This window comes from Perca fluviatilis, chromosome 2, assembly GCF_010015445.1.
Source record: "Perca fluviatilis chromosome 2, GENO_Pfluv_1.0, whole genome shotgun sequence".
In the NCBI taxonomy this organism is placed as follows: Eukaryota; Metazoa; Chordata; class Actinopteri; order Perciformes; family Percidae; genus Perca; species Perca fluviatilis.
The window spans coordinates 35,591,051-35,609,849 of record NC_053113.1 but is presented as its reverse complement, the minus strand read 5'-3'; the positions used below and the strand labels follow the sequence as shown (position 1 = coordinate 35,609,849).

General features: G+C 41.9%; 1 protein-coding gene across 3 annotated transcripts in view; it reads left to right on the top strand.

Annotated features, from left to right (window-relative positions):
- Window positions 1-18,597, top strand: part of cadm1b (cell adhesion molecule 1b) — a 172,200-nt gene extending 153,603 nt beyond the window's left edge. Inside the window, exons 9-11 of one of the 3 annotated variants that reach the window (XM_039783068.1) lie at window positions 4,667-4,717; window positions 17,914-18,042; window positions 18,184-18,597. In XM_039783068.1, coding sequence (XP_039639002.1) covers window positions 4,667-4,717; window positions 17,914-18,042; window positions 18,184-18,302 — 299 coding nt within the window. In that variant the 3' untranslated portion in view covers window positions 18,303-18,597. Of the gene's footprint in view, window positions 1-4,666; window positions 4,718-10,447; window positions 10,596-17,913; window positions 18,043-18,183 lie in introns of those variants that run through there. The other 2 variants (XM_039783077.1, XM_039783086.1) reach the window with 2 other exon arrangements.
- The last annotated feature ends 202 nt before the right edge of the window (window positions 18,598-18,799 follow it).

The following is an 18,799-nucleotide window of genomic DNA, read 5'->3' as shown; positions in this document are numbered from 1 at the left end:
CAAGGACCTCACTAATCCAAATCTGTCAGGTTCAAAGCATTCAGAGAACACTGCTAGTCTCTTCTTCAGTTTTTAGTTAAATGCAGTTAAAGTAACAGTATACAGATTTTTTACACAGTCATACGTCTGACATGTGTGACTTTGTCACTGCGACATAGTTTTCCCGGTGACTCTCACAACTCTGCCGCCCCATGGTTATTCATCATTGTGCTCTGCCAGGCAGATGATGACACCTGCTTGTTCCCAAATGGGCCATAATGATCACTTCCAAACAAAAAGGGACAGCATATGCCGGAAAATGGCTCACTCAAGGCAGACATATTCAAGCTATCACGACTAAATTCCTAATTGTTGTGCAAAAATTCCTTTGAAACAGAGATTTACGTTATGTTTTTCTCAAACACGGATCTTTAAAGTTATAATATAATATTCTTATAGTTTGCACTGAAGTGCCTGTGGGCATTTAGGAGCTCACGAATGATGTGGGTCTAATGCTAATGTTAAATTCAGCCGCTCCATGCTTCACCCCTTAACACTCGCATGAATGAATGAAAAACAACGGGAGGCAAATGAAGAATAAAAAAACAACTATCCTTTCTACCTACAGTACATTTGCCATTAGAGTTTGTGCCTTTGGCTTTGACGTCTTCAATTAGTAACTTCCTATCCACATATTTTACCAATTTCCATTAAACACAGTTCCTCTGGTGTACGAGCGTTGGAGGCACTAGGACTCCAGCTCGCTATAATGAGACACAGGAGATTGGTCAAAGGTGCTAATAAACGCGTATAATTATGTCCGAGACTCCCTCTCCTCTTTTCTGGAGGATTTAATGCCAGACAAAATCATGTTGTGGTCCATGTGAGAGTTTGTTGGCCCAAAATAATCATGCTTTCTACAGTGGTTAAATTAGCGTGCGTTTCTGCAGCATATTGGTCTTAGCATGAGGAACATGGGCTATTTTGGTTTAACTTCTCAGTAGCAAAGCATGACTTCAATCTGTCCACCACTGTTATCCCGCCCACTAACTTCACATTTTTCTAACAAAATTACCATTTTCTTCTTTTATCTGGCATTTTTACTGTTTTATTTTATTTTTGTATTATTTAAGAGCTCTTGCTCCTGTTAAAGCATCACACACCTGTCAAAAAAAACAACTAATTTTGTCTTACCCACTGCATGCAACAAATAGCTTTATTTTAATGAGTTGTTTTGTTCTTGATAAATATTTGCTTGTAAGAATTATTGATAGAGCCAAGCTGAATTTTCCATCAATTCTCTTTCGTACTGCTGCCACCCTCTACTGCTGCTAGTTCTTCGGGCTCTTCCCATTTCAAAAGAAGACTAATGACTTTTCACCGTGTGACAGCCCAGACAGGTGTGAGGCCGATGTAAATCCCCATCAAATCAAGTGCTATTGCAGTGCCTGTATTATATGTGGCTGGTCGAAAGGCTAAGAAAGAGGCTTGTCATGCTGTTCTCCACGTGGGTGTGTCTGCTGTGAATTGTGCCCCCTGGCTGGTGTGTGGTGTGGGAGAGAACTGACCAGAGAGAGGCCTGTCTCTCACACAAGCTGACCTGGTGCCATAACACACACACACACACACACACACACACACACACACACACTGCCTGTTGGCAGGTGAACAATGCTGCTATTACCACCACGCTTTAGCCCACGCTTGACTTTTTGAACTATAAGTCTTCCGTGGACAAGAAGTCAAAGATTCACAAGCCACTGGAAATCTGGGCTTCATCTGGGCTTTGACACAGCATGAGCAGACAGGGCTCATGGGTCTCCATGTTCTTACGAAAGGCTGTTGTGAAACTGTCCTTGTGATTCGCACGGATTTCGTCAAATGTGCAACATAGTGATGGACAACTTTCAACACGTCAGCTTGTACGTTAGTTTTTCACAGTATCAATTCGACGAGCTGCTCTACAACAACCTCTTTTACCGACATTTGCCCCTTGTTTTCGAAGAAAACCTCTATAAGACTTCATGTAAACGGAACTTTTAAGCAAGTGAAAACAAACAAAAGAAAAGCTAAATCTCGTCCCTGCTGTTGTGTTGGCAGGCAGGTTTAAGCAGGCACGGGTAAACAATTTCTCCTACATTGTTTCACTTTATGGTTCAATTTTCTCATATCAAATTCCTCACTGATACAAATGCTCCCTGAAAATATGGCCTCTCCAAAATACACTCATATTTCAGCCCCCATAATGCTGAGCCCAGAGTCATCCAGCCTGGAAATTGCCCATGGAGAATTCTTGTTCGCCTGGATATTATATGTGCCACATCCTATCCCAGCCTTTGTGAAGACCCTCTTCCCTGAATGGCCAATTTCCCCTCTTCCAGACACTGACATTTCAGCTATCAGACTGCCTTCGGTCACAGGGAAAGAAATCTTGCCCACCCCCCCTCTTCAAATACTGTCAGAAGAGAATCTCTGCCTGATACCCCCCTACCACCATCAACACCACCTCCGCCATACACTCCATCCCCGGCGGCAACATTATGCTGTCCTTGATGTTTTATCATTAGTTTGGGAGTATGTGGTCTCCCGCTGTTGTTTTTTGATGGAGTGCAGACAGTAAAGGCATGGAGACAGCCAGCCAATTTCCCCTGCTGCGACTCTCCCACAGCAAGGGGTCGTGCTATCTTTCCCCTGCACCAGGCATATATTCCCCTGATGAGGAAGCTTTCAGCCCTCCTTAGTACCGTAGCATACCTGAATTGCCCTCCATTTTGTCTTTCTGATTATTTTGTTTTGGGGTTAGTGACAGGCCTAATCAGTACAGTGTGGGGCGGAGGATGCTGCTCGGGGCTCTGCTGTGCTGCAGCGGGAGACCACCAGAGTGCTTTAATTTGCAGTTTGACTTAATTATTGCAAGAGACTGTGGCAAATATCAATACCTTTCCATGATTGCCAGGAATTATTATTCATAGTTAATTAGAAAATGTATCAAAAAAAGAAATACAATAGCTTTACATAATATAATATCATATAATATAATACAACCCCAGGCCAGTGAAATAGCTATAAAACTAGCAGGCACGGCTCTTTGGATGACAATCTGTAGGTTGGTCTGTTGGTCGGTCCACCACTTTGATCCAGACTGAAATACCTTAACAGCTGTTGGATGGATGGCCATGACATTTATATACAGAAATTAATGGTTCCCAGAGGATATAGGCTAATGATTTCGGGGATCCCCCAGCTTTTGCTCTAGCACCACCTAGACATTGACATTCTTCATGTTTAGTGGGCAACTTTTGAATGGATTGGCACAAACCTTTGTACAGACATTAGTGGTTCCTAGATGATGAATCCTAACGACTTTAGTGATCCCCTGATTTCCTATAGCTGCACCGTGACATTGACATTTCCAGTATGAGGTCAGAAATCTCATCAACTATTCGGTTTATTGCCATTAAATCTGGTGCACACAATGTCGCCCTCTTTTCATTTAGTGGCATCATCAGGTGAAAAGTTTGATTTGTTGAAGCCTCAAAATGAATGGCATTCCTTCAGCCTTGGCTGCACTTTGCGTTTAGTGCTCAAGCGCAAATGTTAGCATGCTAACACGCTAAGCTAACAAGGTGACAATGATAAAAAACTGCTTAACAACATCATGTTAGCACTGTCATTGTTAGCATACTAACATTAGCATTTAGCTAAAAGCACCGCTGTGGTAGCACGGGCTCTTAAGGCCAATTTATGCTTCTGCGTTACATTGATGCCGTGGCTACGTACGTAGGTATGTGGAGATGCGGACCCCACGCCGTAGCCTGAGGTGCACCTCTCAAAAAATTTAACTACACGTCGCAGCGACGCATGTGGCTTGGTAGCATTTCACTCGACTCATTTCAGTGTTCCATAAACAACATGAAATCAAGGAGAGGGATAACTTTTCCTGCTACAGATTTCCCACCGTGGTCAGAAAGCACAGGGGACACACTTTGTTCAGCACGTTTTCTTAAAAAAATGCGATGGAATATTCGGGATATTTATACAATTTTATGCAATGAAATTGCGGGAACTTGCAAAAATTGGCTGCTCTTGTGTGAAGTAAATGCAACATTTTTCAACTTTCTGCTAAGATATGTGTGACTTTTTTTTGCAACGAAAATGCGGGGATTATGAAATCATGCAAGCCCCGCATATTTTGCGCGGAAATCGGCAATTTATGCGGTGAAAGTGTGGCGTGTTTTAAAAAATGCGGCCCCCGTAATAAATATGCGGACTTTGGCTGATTATGCATTGAATTATGCGATTGCATAGTCGCGTTTTTCTGGAGGGACTGTTTGTTTCTCTCACTAACTGCCATCACTTTCTCACTCGTTCTACCACACACTCCCCATGCACACACACATGCCGGCCCTGCTATTCTCTTAAAAGAGATGGACGCACACACCAACAGACGACTATAAACTTCAGGCCACTTAGGTAGGCTACGGCAAAAGCTCTGCGTGAAGCCTCCGCAGAACCATAAATCACGCTCTAGTCCCTTAAAAAAATAACTCACCCCAGAAGCTATGTTAGGATTTTCTTCATAGCACAGCTCTTCATCTATTTATAATGACTTTTGTCTATTTCTTTACTCTTGACTTCCTTTATTTCTTATACATGTTCTTTATTTTTTTTTACTCTTTTCATCTAGATGCTCCCACTACTATCCCCACACCCACCACCAACCCCGTCAACACGCAAGGTACTGTATGCCCCCACTACTGTCCCTCTCAGCAATCGTGTGTGTGTGTGTGTGTGTGTGTGTGTGTGTGTGTGTGTGTGTGTGTGTGTGTGTGTGTGTGTGTGAGCTTGCATGCACATGTGATCAAGTAAGAAAGAATGAGGGCCTGTACCTAAGGCTAAGGGAGACCGTGGATGGCCAGTTTTAATCAGATAGCGCGGCTGATAGGTGACACTAAGGACGGGCAGCGCACGGCTGTCAGAGACACCTGTCATAGCCCTTTGCAGTCACATGTTTGATCTGAGAAGACGTAGAGACTCTGCTTTGCTGTTCTGCTATCTTATGAGCATCTGCAGCTACATCTCAACCGGCCCATCCATCAAATTATAATGCCCTTTACATCTCCCCTACAAATGCCAGTCGCATCTCGTTTTTGCGAGGCCAAAAAACATCAATAACTATTTTCTCAAAGACATATGAAATGAATTAAAGGCAGTTCATTTTGGGCGTTTATAGCAGAGCAACCTTTCGGCATCTATTTTATACTTTGATTAAGCTCTGTTGCAAAAAAATATTTTAATATTAACCATTAAAAAACATACCAAAAAAAATACACTATTATTTCAAAAGCACCGCTAAGGCTAGACAGATGGCGAGGCAACCTTGGGAGTTGACATTTGGATATGCCAGAATGTGACATTTCGATACAAAAACTATCCTTAAAGAATAGATCGGTTTATCAATAGCTGCTTTAGAGATACGGCAACTTTGGCCCTTTTGTCATGGCCACTCTGCGTTTCATACAGTCTTAAAAATGTGGATTGGCAATACACACATAATAAGTTTGAAACTCAGTGCGAGACTGCATCAAAAGTTCCACTATTCTAATGTGGTAGCTTTTAGATATCATTCATTAATACAAATACAAATTTTATCAAATAAAAAGGCTTTTCAATAATGTAATATAATAATAATTAATTAATAAAAAAGAAAAAAAAGGGTCAATGGTCAAATAAATGGCCTCGTCTGTGTTCATATTTGTGAGGTCTCATGGGTTGTTTGTTGTTGTTGCTTTGTTCACTATGACAGAACTTTTTTAAATTACCTCATGTTTGAAACTCCTATCCAAGCTACCGTTTCTCCTCTCTCTCTCTCTCTCTCTCTCTCTCTCTCTCTCTCTCTCTCTCTCTCTCTCTCTCTCTCAAATAAAGTTATCAGCTTTATGCCAGTGATCATGCTGCATGGTTGCAGCCTCATTTTAGCTCTCCGACTCTCTCTGGGTGTGGCTCGGGCAAACAGGAAGTGGCTTTACGTGGAAGTGTGCATTACTCTGCATCTTTTCCCCTGAGCTCATCTCCTCCCGAGTTACACAGATGCAAACCCTCTCCGTGTTTTCTGCTGTAACATTCCAGTAATTTCCGAAAGACAGGCTTGAAAGAGGATTTACGGTGATTTATGCAGTACATGCTGGGAGGATGTAATTGAGCTTTCTTGCAGTTCACTACTCTTCTAAATACCCTGTCACAGGGGCAATGGTAAGCTGGCTTGCGGCAGATTGCTTTGCACTACCTTAATCAGCATAACCGCACAGTATAGCATTTCCCTCAATAAGAAAGTATACAGCACGATTTCTTTCTCCGTCATAACACAAGTGTGAATTGGCACGGCCACCTCCACCACCAGCTGTGATTTTCGGCTGTAATCAGGGGCCACGGTACTACTACTGTATCCTGAGTTTGAAGGTCTAATCAGTAAATCTTTGGATGCGTACATTTCAGTTATTGTCACATATAGATTGAAGAGTTCCTGATAAAAAAAAAAAAGAATAATTTTGTGTGTTTGTTAACTGATCACAACTACCAATTGCTCACACATTACAGATGTAAGTTAAAAAAAATAAAATAAAAAAATAAAGAAATAACTTAGTATGTGTAGATGTCTACAAATCTGACTTTTATGGATTTTTGTGGACTTACATCTGGTTGTATTTGTTGGATAAGGCATATTAGTTTCAGCCATGAAGCTGTTCTAGCTTGGAGCACTTTTTGATTTTGTTTATATTATATGTGGTCATTTGAACCATTTTTTTGACATTATTGATGACTGTGTTGCATTAGGATGAGTTTATGTATTTACTTTTTTGTTTTTATTTGGAACTTGGTTCCATTAAATGTTTTATTTGGCCATTTAAATGCGTGGACACCGGGGAAGATTAGCGACTGCTATGGCAGAAGTTAATGGGGATCCAATAAAATAAAACTAGAAGGCCACGCCACGCTATCCACCAAGGTAAAGTCTGGATCTCTTTAACATGAAAAATCTGCAAGCGTTATATGTCTGGATATATTTCCAAAACTATTAGAATTAGGTCAAAATATGGTTGTGCAGTGCTTGAAGCCTGATCATCTCAGCTGTGCATTCATTTACGTACTTCTAAATTGAAAAGATTCCACATAAAAGGGCAAATATGTACAAATGGGGTCAGCCCAATGGTCCCACATTTCTAAGATGTTTCTTAAAATTAGGCCCTATTTTCCCACATTTCTAAGATGTTTCTTAAAATTAGGCCCTATGTTAGGGTTAGGGTTACATTCCATCTGTAGTCCATTGCTACTGGATAATAGGTTGGGTGTAATTGGCTACCAAATTGAGAGAAAGGGGGATAAAATCTGATACAAATTTATGAAAAAGGTTAATGTGGGAACATAGGGCCTAATTTTGGAAAAAACTCTTAGAAATGTTGGGACTGTGGAAGCATAGGGCCTAATTTTGAAAAGAATCTTAGAAATGTGGGAACAAAGGGCTGTGGGAACATAGGGCCTAATTTTCAATGAAAAATATTTTTCTTAGAAATGTGGGAACATAGGGCTGTGGGAACATAGGCACGCTTCCATACAGATTACACAAAAAGCATGTGCAGATTCAAAAGGTTGCGTCCACATTAACCCTTGTGTTGTCTTCCCGTCAACCATGAACTTGTTGTCCTTCCGGTTCTAAATTGAAAATGTAACTTTTTTGGACGCTTTATTGCCCCCCCAACGTTTTTGTCGCTTTTTTCGATGCTTTTGACGTTTTTTTTAAAGGTTTTGTCACTTTTTTCAATGCATTTTTTATTCATGGTCAATAACCCTAATTTATGATATTATACCTAATATTTGAGTTAAAAAAGGCGCAGAAATTATGAATTATTTTGACTAATAGTTGGTGAGTGGTTCACAGACTGGTTTATGTCAAAGTTTAGTCAGGTAGCAATGACGTTAAAAAGTATCAAATACATGGTCTTATTACAGCTAATGACACATAGACATAAAAAAAAGAAATCCAGGATACAAAAGTCCTCCGAGCTACTACTAGCAGACCTGCACAGGCTCAACAACTCACAAACCGGCAGGTGACTTAACAACCAAGAAATTAAAGTTCTAATGATTAAAGTACTTCAGGCTCCGTCCCTACTCACCGTGTCTGTAGACACACAACAGCTTTAGCGCAAGGCAAAACCAAGCAGAGCACATGATATAGAGAGAGATACGCAGACAGCCACAGGTTACCGCCATCGTGACTCCTACCTATTTACCAGATGAACCAGCAGTCAGTACCACTATTTAACTTACTTTGCATAATGCATTATTTGAGAGCGACGCTGTGTAACGCTCAAACTATACATATACCATAATAACCAACCACACCAATAAATGAAACACACCGTCCCGGGTCGCAGCTGCAAACCTTAGCATACCGTAGACGACTAAAACACACCGAGCTACCTATAAAGTCGTAGCTCCACCTAGGGGTAAGGTCAAGCCACGCCACTGGTTCCTAATGCACGTGAAAAATTATTTGTGTATCCGCCCCATGACTCCGATCCACTCCGAAATGTAATGGGCTCTTCCTTGGCCCATGATACACCCTTCCACAAAGTGTCATGGAAATCGGGCTAGCAGATTTCCGTAATCCAGCTGAAAGACAAACAAAGAAACAGACGAACCTGGCTGAAAACATGACCTCCTTGGCAAAGGTAATAACACACATGCAGTATATTTAGCTGTGGTCTAGTGTTGGCAGGTGTAATACAATACAGCTTTTGAATTTCTAAAAAAAAAAAAAAAAATCGCAGATTGTACCTTGTACCATATTTTGTGCTGTAATTTGATCGCTCCACCTAGATGTTTCCAGTGCACTATAGGACTGGGATGATCTTACATGAATACACTAAGATTTCAAGTTGCTGTCATTCAGTAATCAACATAAGCGGCAGGTGCACACTACTTTCCCTGTGGTATGAAAGAAAACATGAAAAATAAAAAGGGTTTCTGAATAGTGTCAGATCCCCTGCCTGTCGTTTTGTGGTTCATAATAGATGTTAAAAAAAAATTTCAATTCCAAAATGCTATGATTTTACTTGTTGGATTTTTGCTTCTCTGGTAAAGTAGCTTTGTTGTTGCCTTGCAAACCAACGCGTCAGTTCAAGGCCTAGATATGGTTTTGTGCAGTGGGCGACGTTAAAGTACAGAATCCCACAGTAGTTTGTCTTCTCTGCTGCATGTTCAGAAAGTTTCACAAGAGTTCATATTGTCATGTCTTTCAGGGACTTAAAAGATGCAGAGTGTGTGTGTGTGTGTGTGTGTGTGTGTGTGTGTGTGTGTGTGTGTGTGTGTGTGTGTGTGTGTGTGTGTGTGTGTGTGTGTGTGTGTTTACACGTAAACCTCATGGGAGAGATAAGTCATCCTTTCAGAGGAACATTTCTTCTGAAAGTTATCAGACCTTGTTTCTCTCCATGTGCTTTTATGGCGTATTTACACTAAACACTGAAGCTAGAGCTTTTAGTTGACAATTATGTGCGACCTTCTTTCTCACTGATCTAAATACTTGATACAGACATAACACACCAAACACAGATCTATGCAGCTGTTTGAGAAAAAAAACATTGTGTATCTTAGTGTGAAGGAAGCACAATGTTCAAAATGTTCTTTGTCAGTGTCTGTGTATTTCTTTTTGGGGAAGAGGGCAGAATGTACCCAGAATCCCACAGCTCTGAAGGAATAGAGAGAGTCTGTGGCGATATAATACTCCAGATCGTCAGATGCTCAGAGATGATCCGAGGCAGGGACATGATATCCCGGCTAAGCCTTCAGTAACCCCCCACCCCCCTCTCCCAGCTCGTTGAGAGGAGCCAGAGCAAAGACATGGAATAAGGAATTATGTCGTAGACTTGATTAAAAAGACCCTATGTTTCTGCAGATCAGGGTAAATTGCTGTTTAGCATGCTATGGTAGGACCTCAGCTGAATAATCTAAAGGAAAAATAAAAAGTAAAAACATCACAGAGGCTTTGGGTTGTGATGAGTTACGGGGTGTTCTCAAGTCTTCTGCTTTATGGATAGTACAAGTTGTAAATTAACTGCCAATAAGAGCTTTGCAAGCAAACATTACACCACACATGAACAGGAGTTTGGCCTCTATATACTGCACCCTTAAGACTTGATAATACTACGAACCATAATATAATTTTTATTGCTTGCTTGGCTATGCCGTCAGGGATTTGTAGATCGTTATGACTCGAACATGCGGTGCACAGAATACATACGTACAGTACATGACTTCAGGGTTATTCCCTTTTCTTTGTTCTGACAAACACATGGATTTTTTTTTTTCTTTTCTTGAAATGAGTAAATCATGTGATTTTGCACCAGATGGTATATTAGGAATCCATTTCTGGCAGGTTTTCATACATGTTTGCTCTGTCCTCCCTCAGCACTGGTACTGTACATGTAAGGTGATGGCAGGTTTCCACTGCTGTCAAGTCTTGGGATTCAAGCTTCAACTCCACGTACGCTACTGACTTCAGCAAAAGCCCGTTATGAGTGGATTCAGTATTTAACTAGCCATTAAGCATTTACCAGCGTTGTTCTAACTCTCACATGTATCATTTCTATTTGAAGTATTTCATTGGAAAAATTAAAGAATCATTTAGAAATGCTAATTACTTTCTTTCTTTTTTTCTCTCACATTTGTTTACTCGGATTCCCAGTTGAAAAGGTGTTTTTTTAACGACCTGAGGTTTTCCTCTCTTTTCTTTTACACAGTTATTAAAGAAAGAAAATATCGCAATGGTCCATTTTAATTGGTCTCCGGGGAATGGGTTAGTAATGCCGGACCACCCTGAAGTTAAGAGTGTTTTCACTGCAGTATTATGGTTTTTTCATAAAGCAGTAGTAAATAGAGAAAAGAGCTCTGCTTTTTGGATTTGGTTGAATATTATGTGCACTTTACTGCGAGCAACTTTGCGGAGAGAGCAGGGATTTATTATTATTATTTTTATTATTTTGGAAACCATATTTCTTAGCCTTGCTCTCCACTGCGGGGAAAACACGTTGAATGAAAAGTATGAAGTGGAGACGGGTGCTAGAGTCTTTTGTTCCGAGAAGTTTGACAGCATCAAAAGATACAATTACCTGCCACCGAGGAGTTCAAGTTCGCTGTCACAATTTCCATTCAATTGCCATTTTATTAGTTGTAGTCGGACCTTCGCTTGTATTTCGGCAACACTGTTAAATGTCACAGCTGTATTTGCACATCTTCAAAACACTCTTTGGGTTATTACAAAGGACTCGGAGAATCTATTTAGCGAGCGAGCACTGGCATTGGAATTCAACTGAGGACAATATTGTGCTCTGTTGATGGTCTGCTACAACAGCAACACGAATAATGATTTTGGGGGGGGGGGGGAGATTGCCCATGTATGCTCATCTCATTACGTTCATTTCCTTTTCAAACAGCAACAAATACAAAAGCCACGGACCATGGCAGTTTAATGCTGCAAAATGGCTATTGACGGTGCTCAAGTTGATTCTGCAGCAATGCCCGATTGTCCTGCCGCTGTCCAGGAAAAGGTTACTGTGAGAGTCTATTCAGTGCAATTGACAGCTTTGCTCTTCCAATGCAAGAGAGTCATTGTTTCCATTATATCAATGTAATTACATCTATAAATTGTAATGCGTTTGTGTGTGAGGGATAGCGCGTGTGTGTGCGACTTGCCTCGTTATGTGAGCAGAAAACTATTAAAAGAAGAAGAAAAAAAAAAGACGGGAAAACTAAAATTATGTTCCATGTTATCAGCCTGGTGACAAGCTTGCAGCGCCGATCAACACGCTGACAGATAGTCTTATTAGATGCTCCGTTGCTGACCAGCGCGGCAATTAGTCATTCCACTACAGAGACCAGGGAAAGGTGCGACTGTAAAACATGTGGCACTGCGAGTTCAGCGGAGCAGATTTCACCGCCGCGCAGACACAGGCATCAGTTGCAAATCCTCTTTATTCCCCCATAAATCCCAACGGCTGTGCACATCCTGTCAGGAAGCCGGTGTTGGCATGTCAGCACTCCCCCATGGAGCCGTGAGTAGAGCTGCGCCGGCGTTATGGACACCAGCCACGTTACAGACATAATCAAATTCTACTCATTTCAAGTGTGAGGCCACAAAGGCTGCTGTAATAACACTGTCGGTCATTTGGAGGTTTCTATTCTAAGCGTAGTGTTATATTACGTATAAATGTATGTTTCATATATATTGAAAATGGACAGCCTGAAGGGAATCACACTCTTGATCCTGGGTGTGTTAGAGCGCTGAATGACAAACTAATCTACACAGGAAGAGGGAGGAATGATAGTAATGAAAAAAAATGTATCAGTTCTTGTTGAGGTCAGAGATCGGTGTCAGATCCCAGTTCAGCACTGCAGGAGTCCTAGTCTGTATCCACGACATTCCACTTCCGGGATTGCTCCATTGCCGCCGGAAATTCCGCCGGATTTCACTCATTTAGGCCGGATATCCGTTGCCTTGGGCTTCCTTTGTGTTGGCATTTTAAACTGCGGTGGATTTCTGAGGACTATGGTTAACTGCTCCTCAGATCTCTGCAGGGTAAATCCAGACAGCTAGCTAGACTGTCCAATCTGAGTTTTCTGTTGCACGACTAAAACAACCTTTGAACGTACACGTGTTCCATCAAAACAAGTTCCTTCCCGAGGCTAATTTGCAAAAGCGCCGTTGCTCCGTACGGCGCATGTGATTGGTTTAAAGAAATGCCAATAAACCAGCGCACGTTTTTCTCCCATCCCGGGAATACTGTGTGGACTAGCCAGACCCTCCTCTGCAGCGCTGTGGAGGAAGTAGGGTCGTGCCGAAGGACGATATCATCGTCCATCGTGATGGCTGGCCGACATCACGATGGAGAGCCACCATCGTGATGCCACGCCGCCCCCCACCCTGTCAAACACACTAATTCTAGTCGCGGGCGCTGGACAGGAAATTGACAAGTGCGTCGGTCTTAAACTAGCAAAGACACAAAGACGAGACATAGGGCTCCTTAAGTGGAAGCTACTTTTTCCCCCTTTACGTGCAACCTATTTGTGAAAAAGACCATCGCTTTGAGCAGACTGGATTGGCTGTAGTGATACATTCTCTCTCTCTCTCTCTCTCTCTCTCTCTCTCTCTCCCTGTCAGTTGTAGCTCGCTCTACCTTCTAGTAACGTTGGACACAGCGGTCTCGAGTGAGAGAGAACAAAACGTTAACGTGGAACGCTATCACACTTTCCTTTCTCCCCTCATTGGACTAAGTTTGTCGACACTACTCTGTGCGTGCATCAATAAGTAAGTCTGAGGTCCTGTAGGTACGGGACGATGTTATGCAGGATTTATGAATGTACGTCAGCAACAGTAGGCTAATTCACGAGGGTGCTATTTTCTGTGTGAGCTAATACTGCGCATCTGTTCATGTGCGCTGCAAGAGTTATGTTTCTGTTTATTGAATGCGTTATTCAGTGCAAACATAACCGAGAATGTAGTTTAAACTCAGTAATGATGGTATATTAGGTTATTACTGTCGCTCTGTTGAAGGCAGACGTCCCACTGTACTGTCGTTACGCAGATCACGGACATCTGATTAACTTTACTGCACCGTACTTAAGTGAAAGTAGGTCACGTTGTAAAACCTACCAGCAGGGCACCATTTACACAGGGCATTTAAATGTATGTCTAATCGTTTTCTATGTTAACTGTTGGCCCATAGTAGTATATAGTAAAAATATTTATGTAAAGAGATTGGCGCTAACCCTTGTTGTGATAATATTGTAGGATGTTCCCGTTATTTGGTCCACCTTGGGAGCAAAATAATATCTCACAGAAACATAAAAAGGATAGTCCTGCACTTTATGATGCATGACGTTTGAGGACTCAACGGTGACCGATTTAGGGGTGGATCACCCAATATGGTTAGGTTAGGGTTTGGGGTTCGATCCTCTGCTCCCCCTGTTCAAGACATTGAAAGGCAATTGGTCCCTATGGTCAGTGTGTTTGAATTCTACAGCACTTTGAAAGCATGCACCATATAAAATGCAGCCCATTTGGTTCTGGACTAAACAAGCGTTAGCCACATCCCATTAACCTGACGCGCCAGATGGTTTGTTACACAGAACCACCTGAGAAGCTGTCATTGGAAACTGTTTGGGAAATAGCAGGCACTTTGAAAAAAATACCTGGCAGGTGATTGGATGAACGATCTGTCTATCACGTCTGCCATTGTTGGCCATCACACACACACTTAAACCACGGCCGTAGCTGCTAGTACCGTAGCTCCTTTACTGGACGCTGATTGGTTCAGTGAGCTGGCAGCAAATGCATTACTTGAAGATGTTTGTGTCACTACGACTCTAGAGTCGCTACTCGCTCCGAAGCTAATCGCCGGCACTCTCTCACTTCTCCCTCTACCACACACTCCCCACACACACACACACACGCGGCTCGACGCACACACCAGCGCACAAGTATAAACATCAGGCCACTTATATAGGCTACGGCGAGAGCTTTGCGTGGAGCCTCCACACAACTGTAAAACGGCCTTAATACGTGATCGGTTGCGTGATCTTGTAGTATCGAGAATCCAGCTGCCTTGCAATGTAAACATCTTGTGGCCTTCTTCAGCATTTATTAAGTTAAAAAACATTCATTGATTGGATGAAACATTTAGATTAGTTCATTCATTACTTGGCGAAAGCCTGGGAGATGAGAAAAAAAAATACTGAATAAACTGTAGAGAACGTAGGTTGCAGTTCTTTCATTCATTCTTTGATTTGAAATGTGTTATTTGAAAGAATATAGAATAAGTACTTTATAACATGGTCATTTTTTTGCTCTTTGTTTTTTTTGTGTATTACCAGAAGATGTAAGCTAAGCTTAGTAAAATAGCAATGTCTTGTTATCCCATGTGGGATTGGCCAGATGTTTGGCATGACACCAAAAAAAAACTAAATTAGTCATGTGATAAAGAAAACAAAAAGGTGAAAAGGATGCAGCAGATGCTGAAATATCATGACTTTTAGTCCTTAAAAAGGTTAAGCTCCAAAAACACTGGCTCCTACATTTCCCAAAATCGAACCAGTTACATATTTTTGTTAGACCCTGCCTGCCTGGTAAAAACCTCCACCTACCCAACTATGTACAACCAGTTGGTAACGTAAAAATTGCAAATCTGATATAACTTTAATGACATTTTCAGACTTATTAAAATCTTTTTCAGCCTCAGAATGTTATAAAACTTGTATCACAGTAGACCTTTACGTTTTAAAAATCGGCTTACAATGCGCTTTAGACCTCTGTATTGTATTGCATTATGTAACAACGTTTAATAATCTCCCGATGTAATGCAGGCTGCAGCACCAACGCAAAATGAATAAAACTGAGCACAACGGCAATATTTATATTGAAGTCGAGATCGTGTTTTTTGTGGCCCTCCCTTGTAGTAAATACAGAACTGACAAACAGAAAACCAGTGTTCAGTAGTGTACTTAATGCAGGCAACATGATATGCAACCAACCATAACAGTTGATACTGTAGGCGTTATGGGATTTTTTTTTTTTTAGTTTGACATTTTTGTGATAGTCTCGGTGCTTAACCTGGGCGAATTTTTCTACCGGTTAAATAAAACTATCCCTCGGTGTGCAGAGGCGGCCCAGACCCTGCATGTTTCCCTGCGGATGTGTCAAACAGAAGACAGCGGGGAGCAAGGTGAGGGCAGGAAGGTGTGTGTGTGTGGGGGGGGGGGGTTGTTTGGTTGAGGGAGGAGACAGGACTGTGTACAGGCCATTTAGTGGCGAACGTTCATTAACATGGAGAATGGGCCCTTCCCTCTCCGCGGGGGAATGAGCTGTGCTATCCGACATCGCCGGTACAGTAAACAAACGGCACCTTGCACGTCCCTGCTTCACATAAACACCGCCGCGCAGCAACGCTGCGCTCCATGAAGGCCAGTCCATTTTTAAGTGGGCGCTCAACTGAAACACAACTTTTCTCATTAATTAGTTCAAATGCGCACACCCTCCCTTCCAGGACGCCGTCGTGCTGAATTGAATGAGGTGTTGTTGTTTTCTTAGGTAGAGATGTGAACGTGTCACTTGTCTTAGAAACCCTCAACTCGACTTGTAATGCCCTCACAGCGTTGAGAAATTCGGCACTCTCCGCTCGTCTTTTATCAAAATCATTCAAGTTCAGAGCATGACTAGTGAGAGTGATGGAAAATTGAGCTGCTCTCTCATGCAGCAAAGAACAGTGCAGCCATTCCCTCGCCTGCCAGTCCTCCATCAGTCCAAATGTGCACAGATATAGACTATTGATAAATGCTTCTGAACTATTCTGAGACTGGAAATTTAAAAGCTTCAGATTTTGCCTTGTTCTACTGTGGTGCACGGATAAATCTGGCTAAATGCTAGACAGTGATACTCCGTGACACCTGAGGCAGCCACGTATTTCTCTGCATGGGGACTCCGGGCGCCAATTTATCTCCAGACTTGTGTCTATTTCTGATGATTGAGCTCTATAACTTCCAGAAATGGCCTCTTAAATCACAACGTATTTTACAGTGTGTGAACTCGCGATGAAATTGCAGACAGTGTCTATGGTCTCATGGTGAAATAACTGTCTTAAAACATTTTTCAACATTGCTCACTCAAGGGGCTCGAGCAGCCATTTCGGCTATATGAAGCACTGAAAACGGCCATATAACGAGCCTGCTTCGACAGTAGAACGTCACAAAATGTATGATTTATGACTTCGAGAGACTTTAGACTTCATTTTAAACATGTTCAAGTAATGCTGTTTTTTTGTTTCATTATTAGAGGAATATTTCACTTTCTTGCCTGAGAGTTGGAAATAAAATCGATTCAAAATTGATTATAAAAATACTTGCCAATGAATTTCCTCATTGATTAGTTGGGTCTACGTTAGGGATGGGAAATATATCGATATCGTGATATGAGAGATATTGTCTTAGATTTGGATATCGTAATATGGCATAAGTGTTGTCTTTTCCTGGTTTTAAAGGCTGCATTACAGTAAAGTGATGTACTTTTCTGAACTTACCGGACTGTTCTAGCTGTTCTATTATTTGCCTTTTCCCCACTTAGACATCATGTTCACATTACTGATGATTATTTATCTAAAATCTAAGTGTGAAGATCTTTTGTTAGAGCACCAATTTTCAACCCTAGAATATCGCCGCAATATCAATATCGAGGTATTTGGTCAGGAATATGGCGATATCTGATTTTGTCCATATCACCCAGCCCTAGTCTATGTTATGATGCGAGGCATGGTACACGTTACACTCCAGTGCCTCTCCGACCTCTTTCTTGGGCTGCAACAGGAAATGAACTGGCACACATTTAGAATGTTTAGGTTTAAAACAGTGAAAATGGTTTGTATTAGTTCACGTTACATTTCAACACATTAAACCTTTCAGTTAGTAAACAGCCTCATTCTGGGTATTATCAAGCTGAACTATTGGCAGTGGTTTGCATGATTTTTTTCAGTAAGAAGGAACTAAATGGTTTAATAGCCTATTTGTGGGATGTTTAGTTACAAATTCTGAACCATATGCCATCTCCATGGACTAACGTTGTGCTGTGGTATCATCTCATTTTTTTATTGGTAAACAACATAAGCTGGCAAGCCTATTCAAGCGTTTCCTCTCTGGATAGGTCATGCTTAAATGCTTTTGGTAAAAAATAAAAAAATAAAAACAATTTTGTTTATTTTGGCAGCCTAATGACTTAATGGCCCCAGCTTCCAGTGTGGTCCAGTCTGTGTGAAGGTATTAGTGGCCGGCTGAGTGGACGGTTTACTGATCATAAAATTATTTACGGTTATTGTCCCTGTTTTTTTTTGTAAGACTCCAGAGCCGGCGAGGGGGCACCGCAGAAAATCGACCATGCTGTCATCGGAGGTGTGGTTGCCGTGGTGATGTTTGCCATCCTCTGTGCACTCATTGTGCTTGGTCGATACTTTGCCAGACACAAAGGTAAGGCATCGGCAGCGCAATCATACTTGATCATGAACACATCGTCAAGTGCTTTTTATTGTTGCGAGTGGAGCGCAATAGGATTGAAGTGCACAAGAGGCGGAGGAGGTGTGGGGGCTCATTTTGTCCGTACGTTTGCAGGAACTTACTTCACGCATGAAGCCAAAGGGGCGGACGACGCAGCCGACGCAGACACGGCCATCATCAACGCGGAGGGCGGACACAACAACACAGACGAGAAGAAGGAGTACTACATCTAAACTGGACAGGCCAGGAGAGACGGGTGGGGATGCTGATGGAGGTGGTGCTGAAGGAGCATTATGTCTAACTCCGATTGGTTACGAGAAGGCTTGGGGGCGGGGGAGGGCCAGATTTAGAGAGGAAGAGAAGAAAGTTGAAAGTAGGACTGGCATGGCCAAGCGGTAAGAAGCGGTGTTTGCTGAGTCTCCTATCCGACCCTTTCTGGACTGCCGGGGCCTATTCTGTACAGTTCAAATTATTTTACAGACAATTTTGTGCCTTGTTCTATTTCTTTTCTTGATTTTGTTGTTTTTCTCCCTTAACATGCTTGTTGGATTGGGTTTTTAGTTTTTTCTTCAATGTACTCCACCTGGTCCTTTGTTGCATTTGGCTTTCGGGGATTACATGGGCCTGGTGTTTGTCTATGTGTGCTGCAGGTAGCTTTTAGCTCATGTACCCAGATCTGAGGAGCCAGCTCATACACGCTTTCATTTTTGGTGTTGTTGAGTAATCTCCA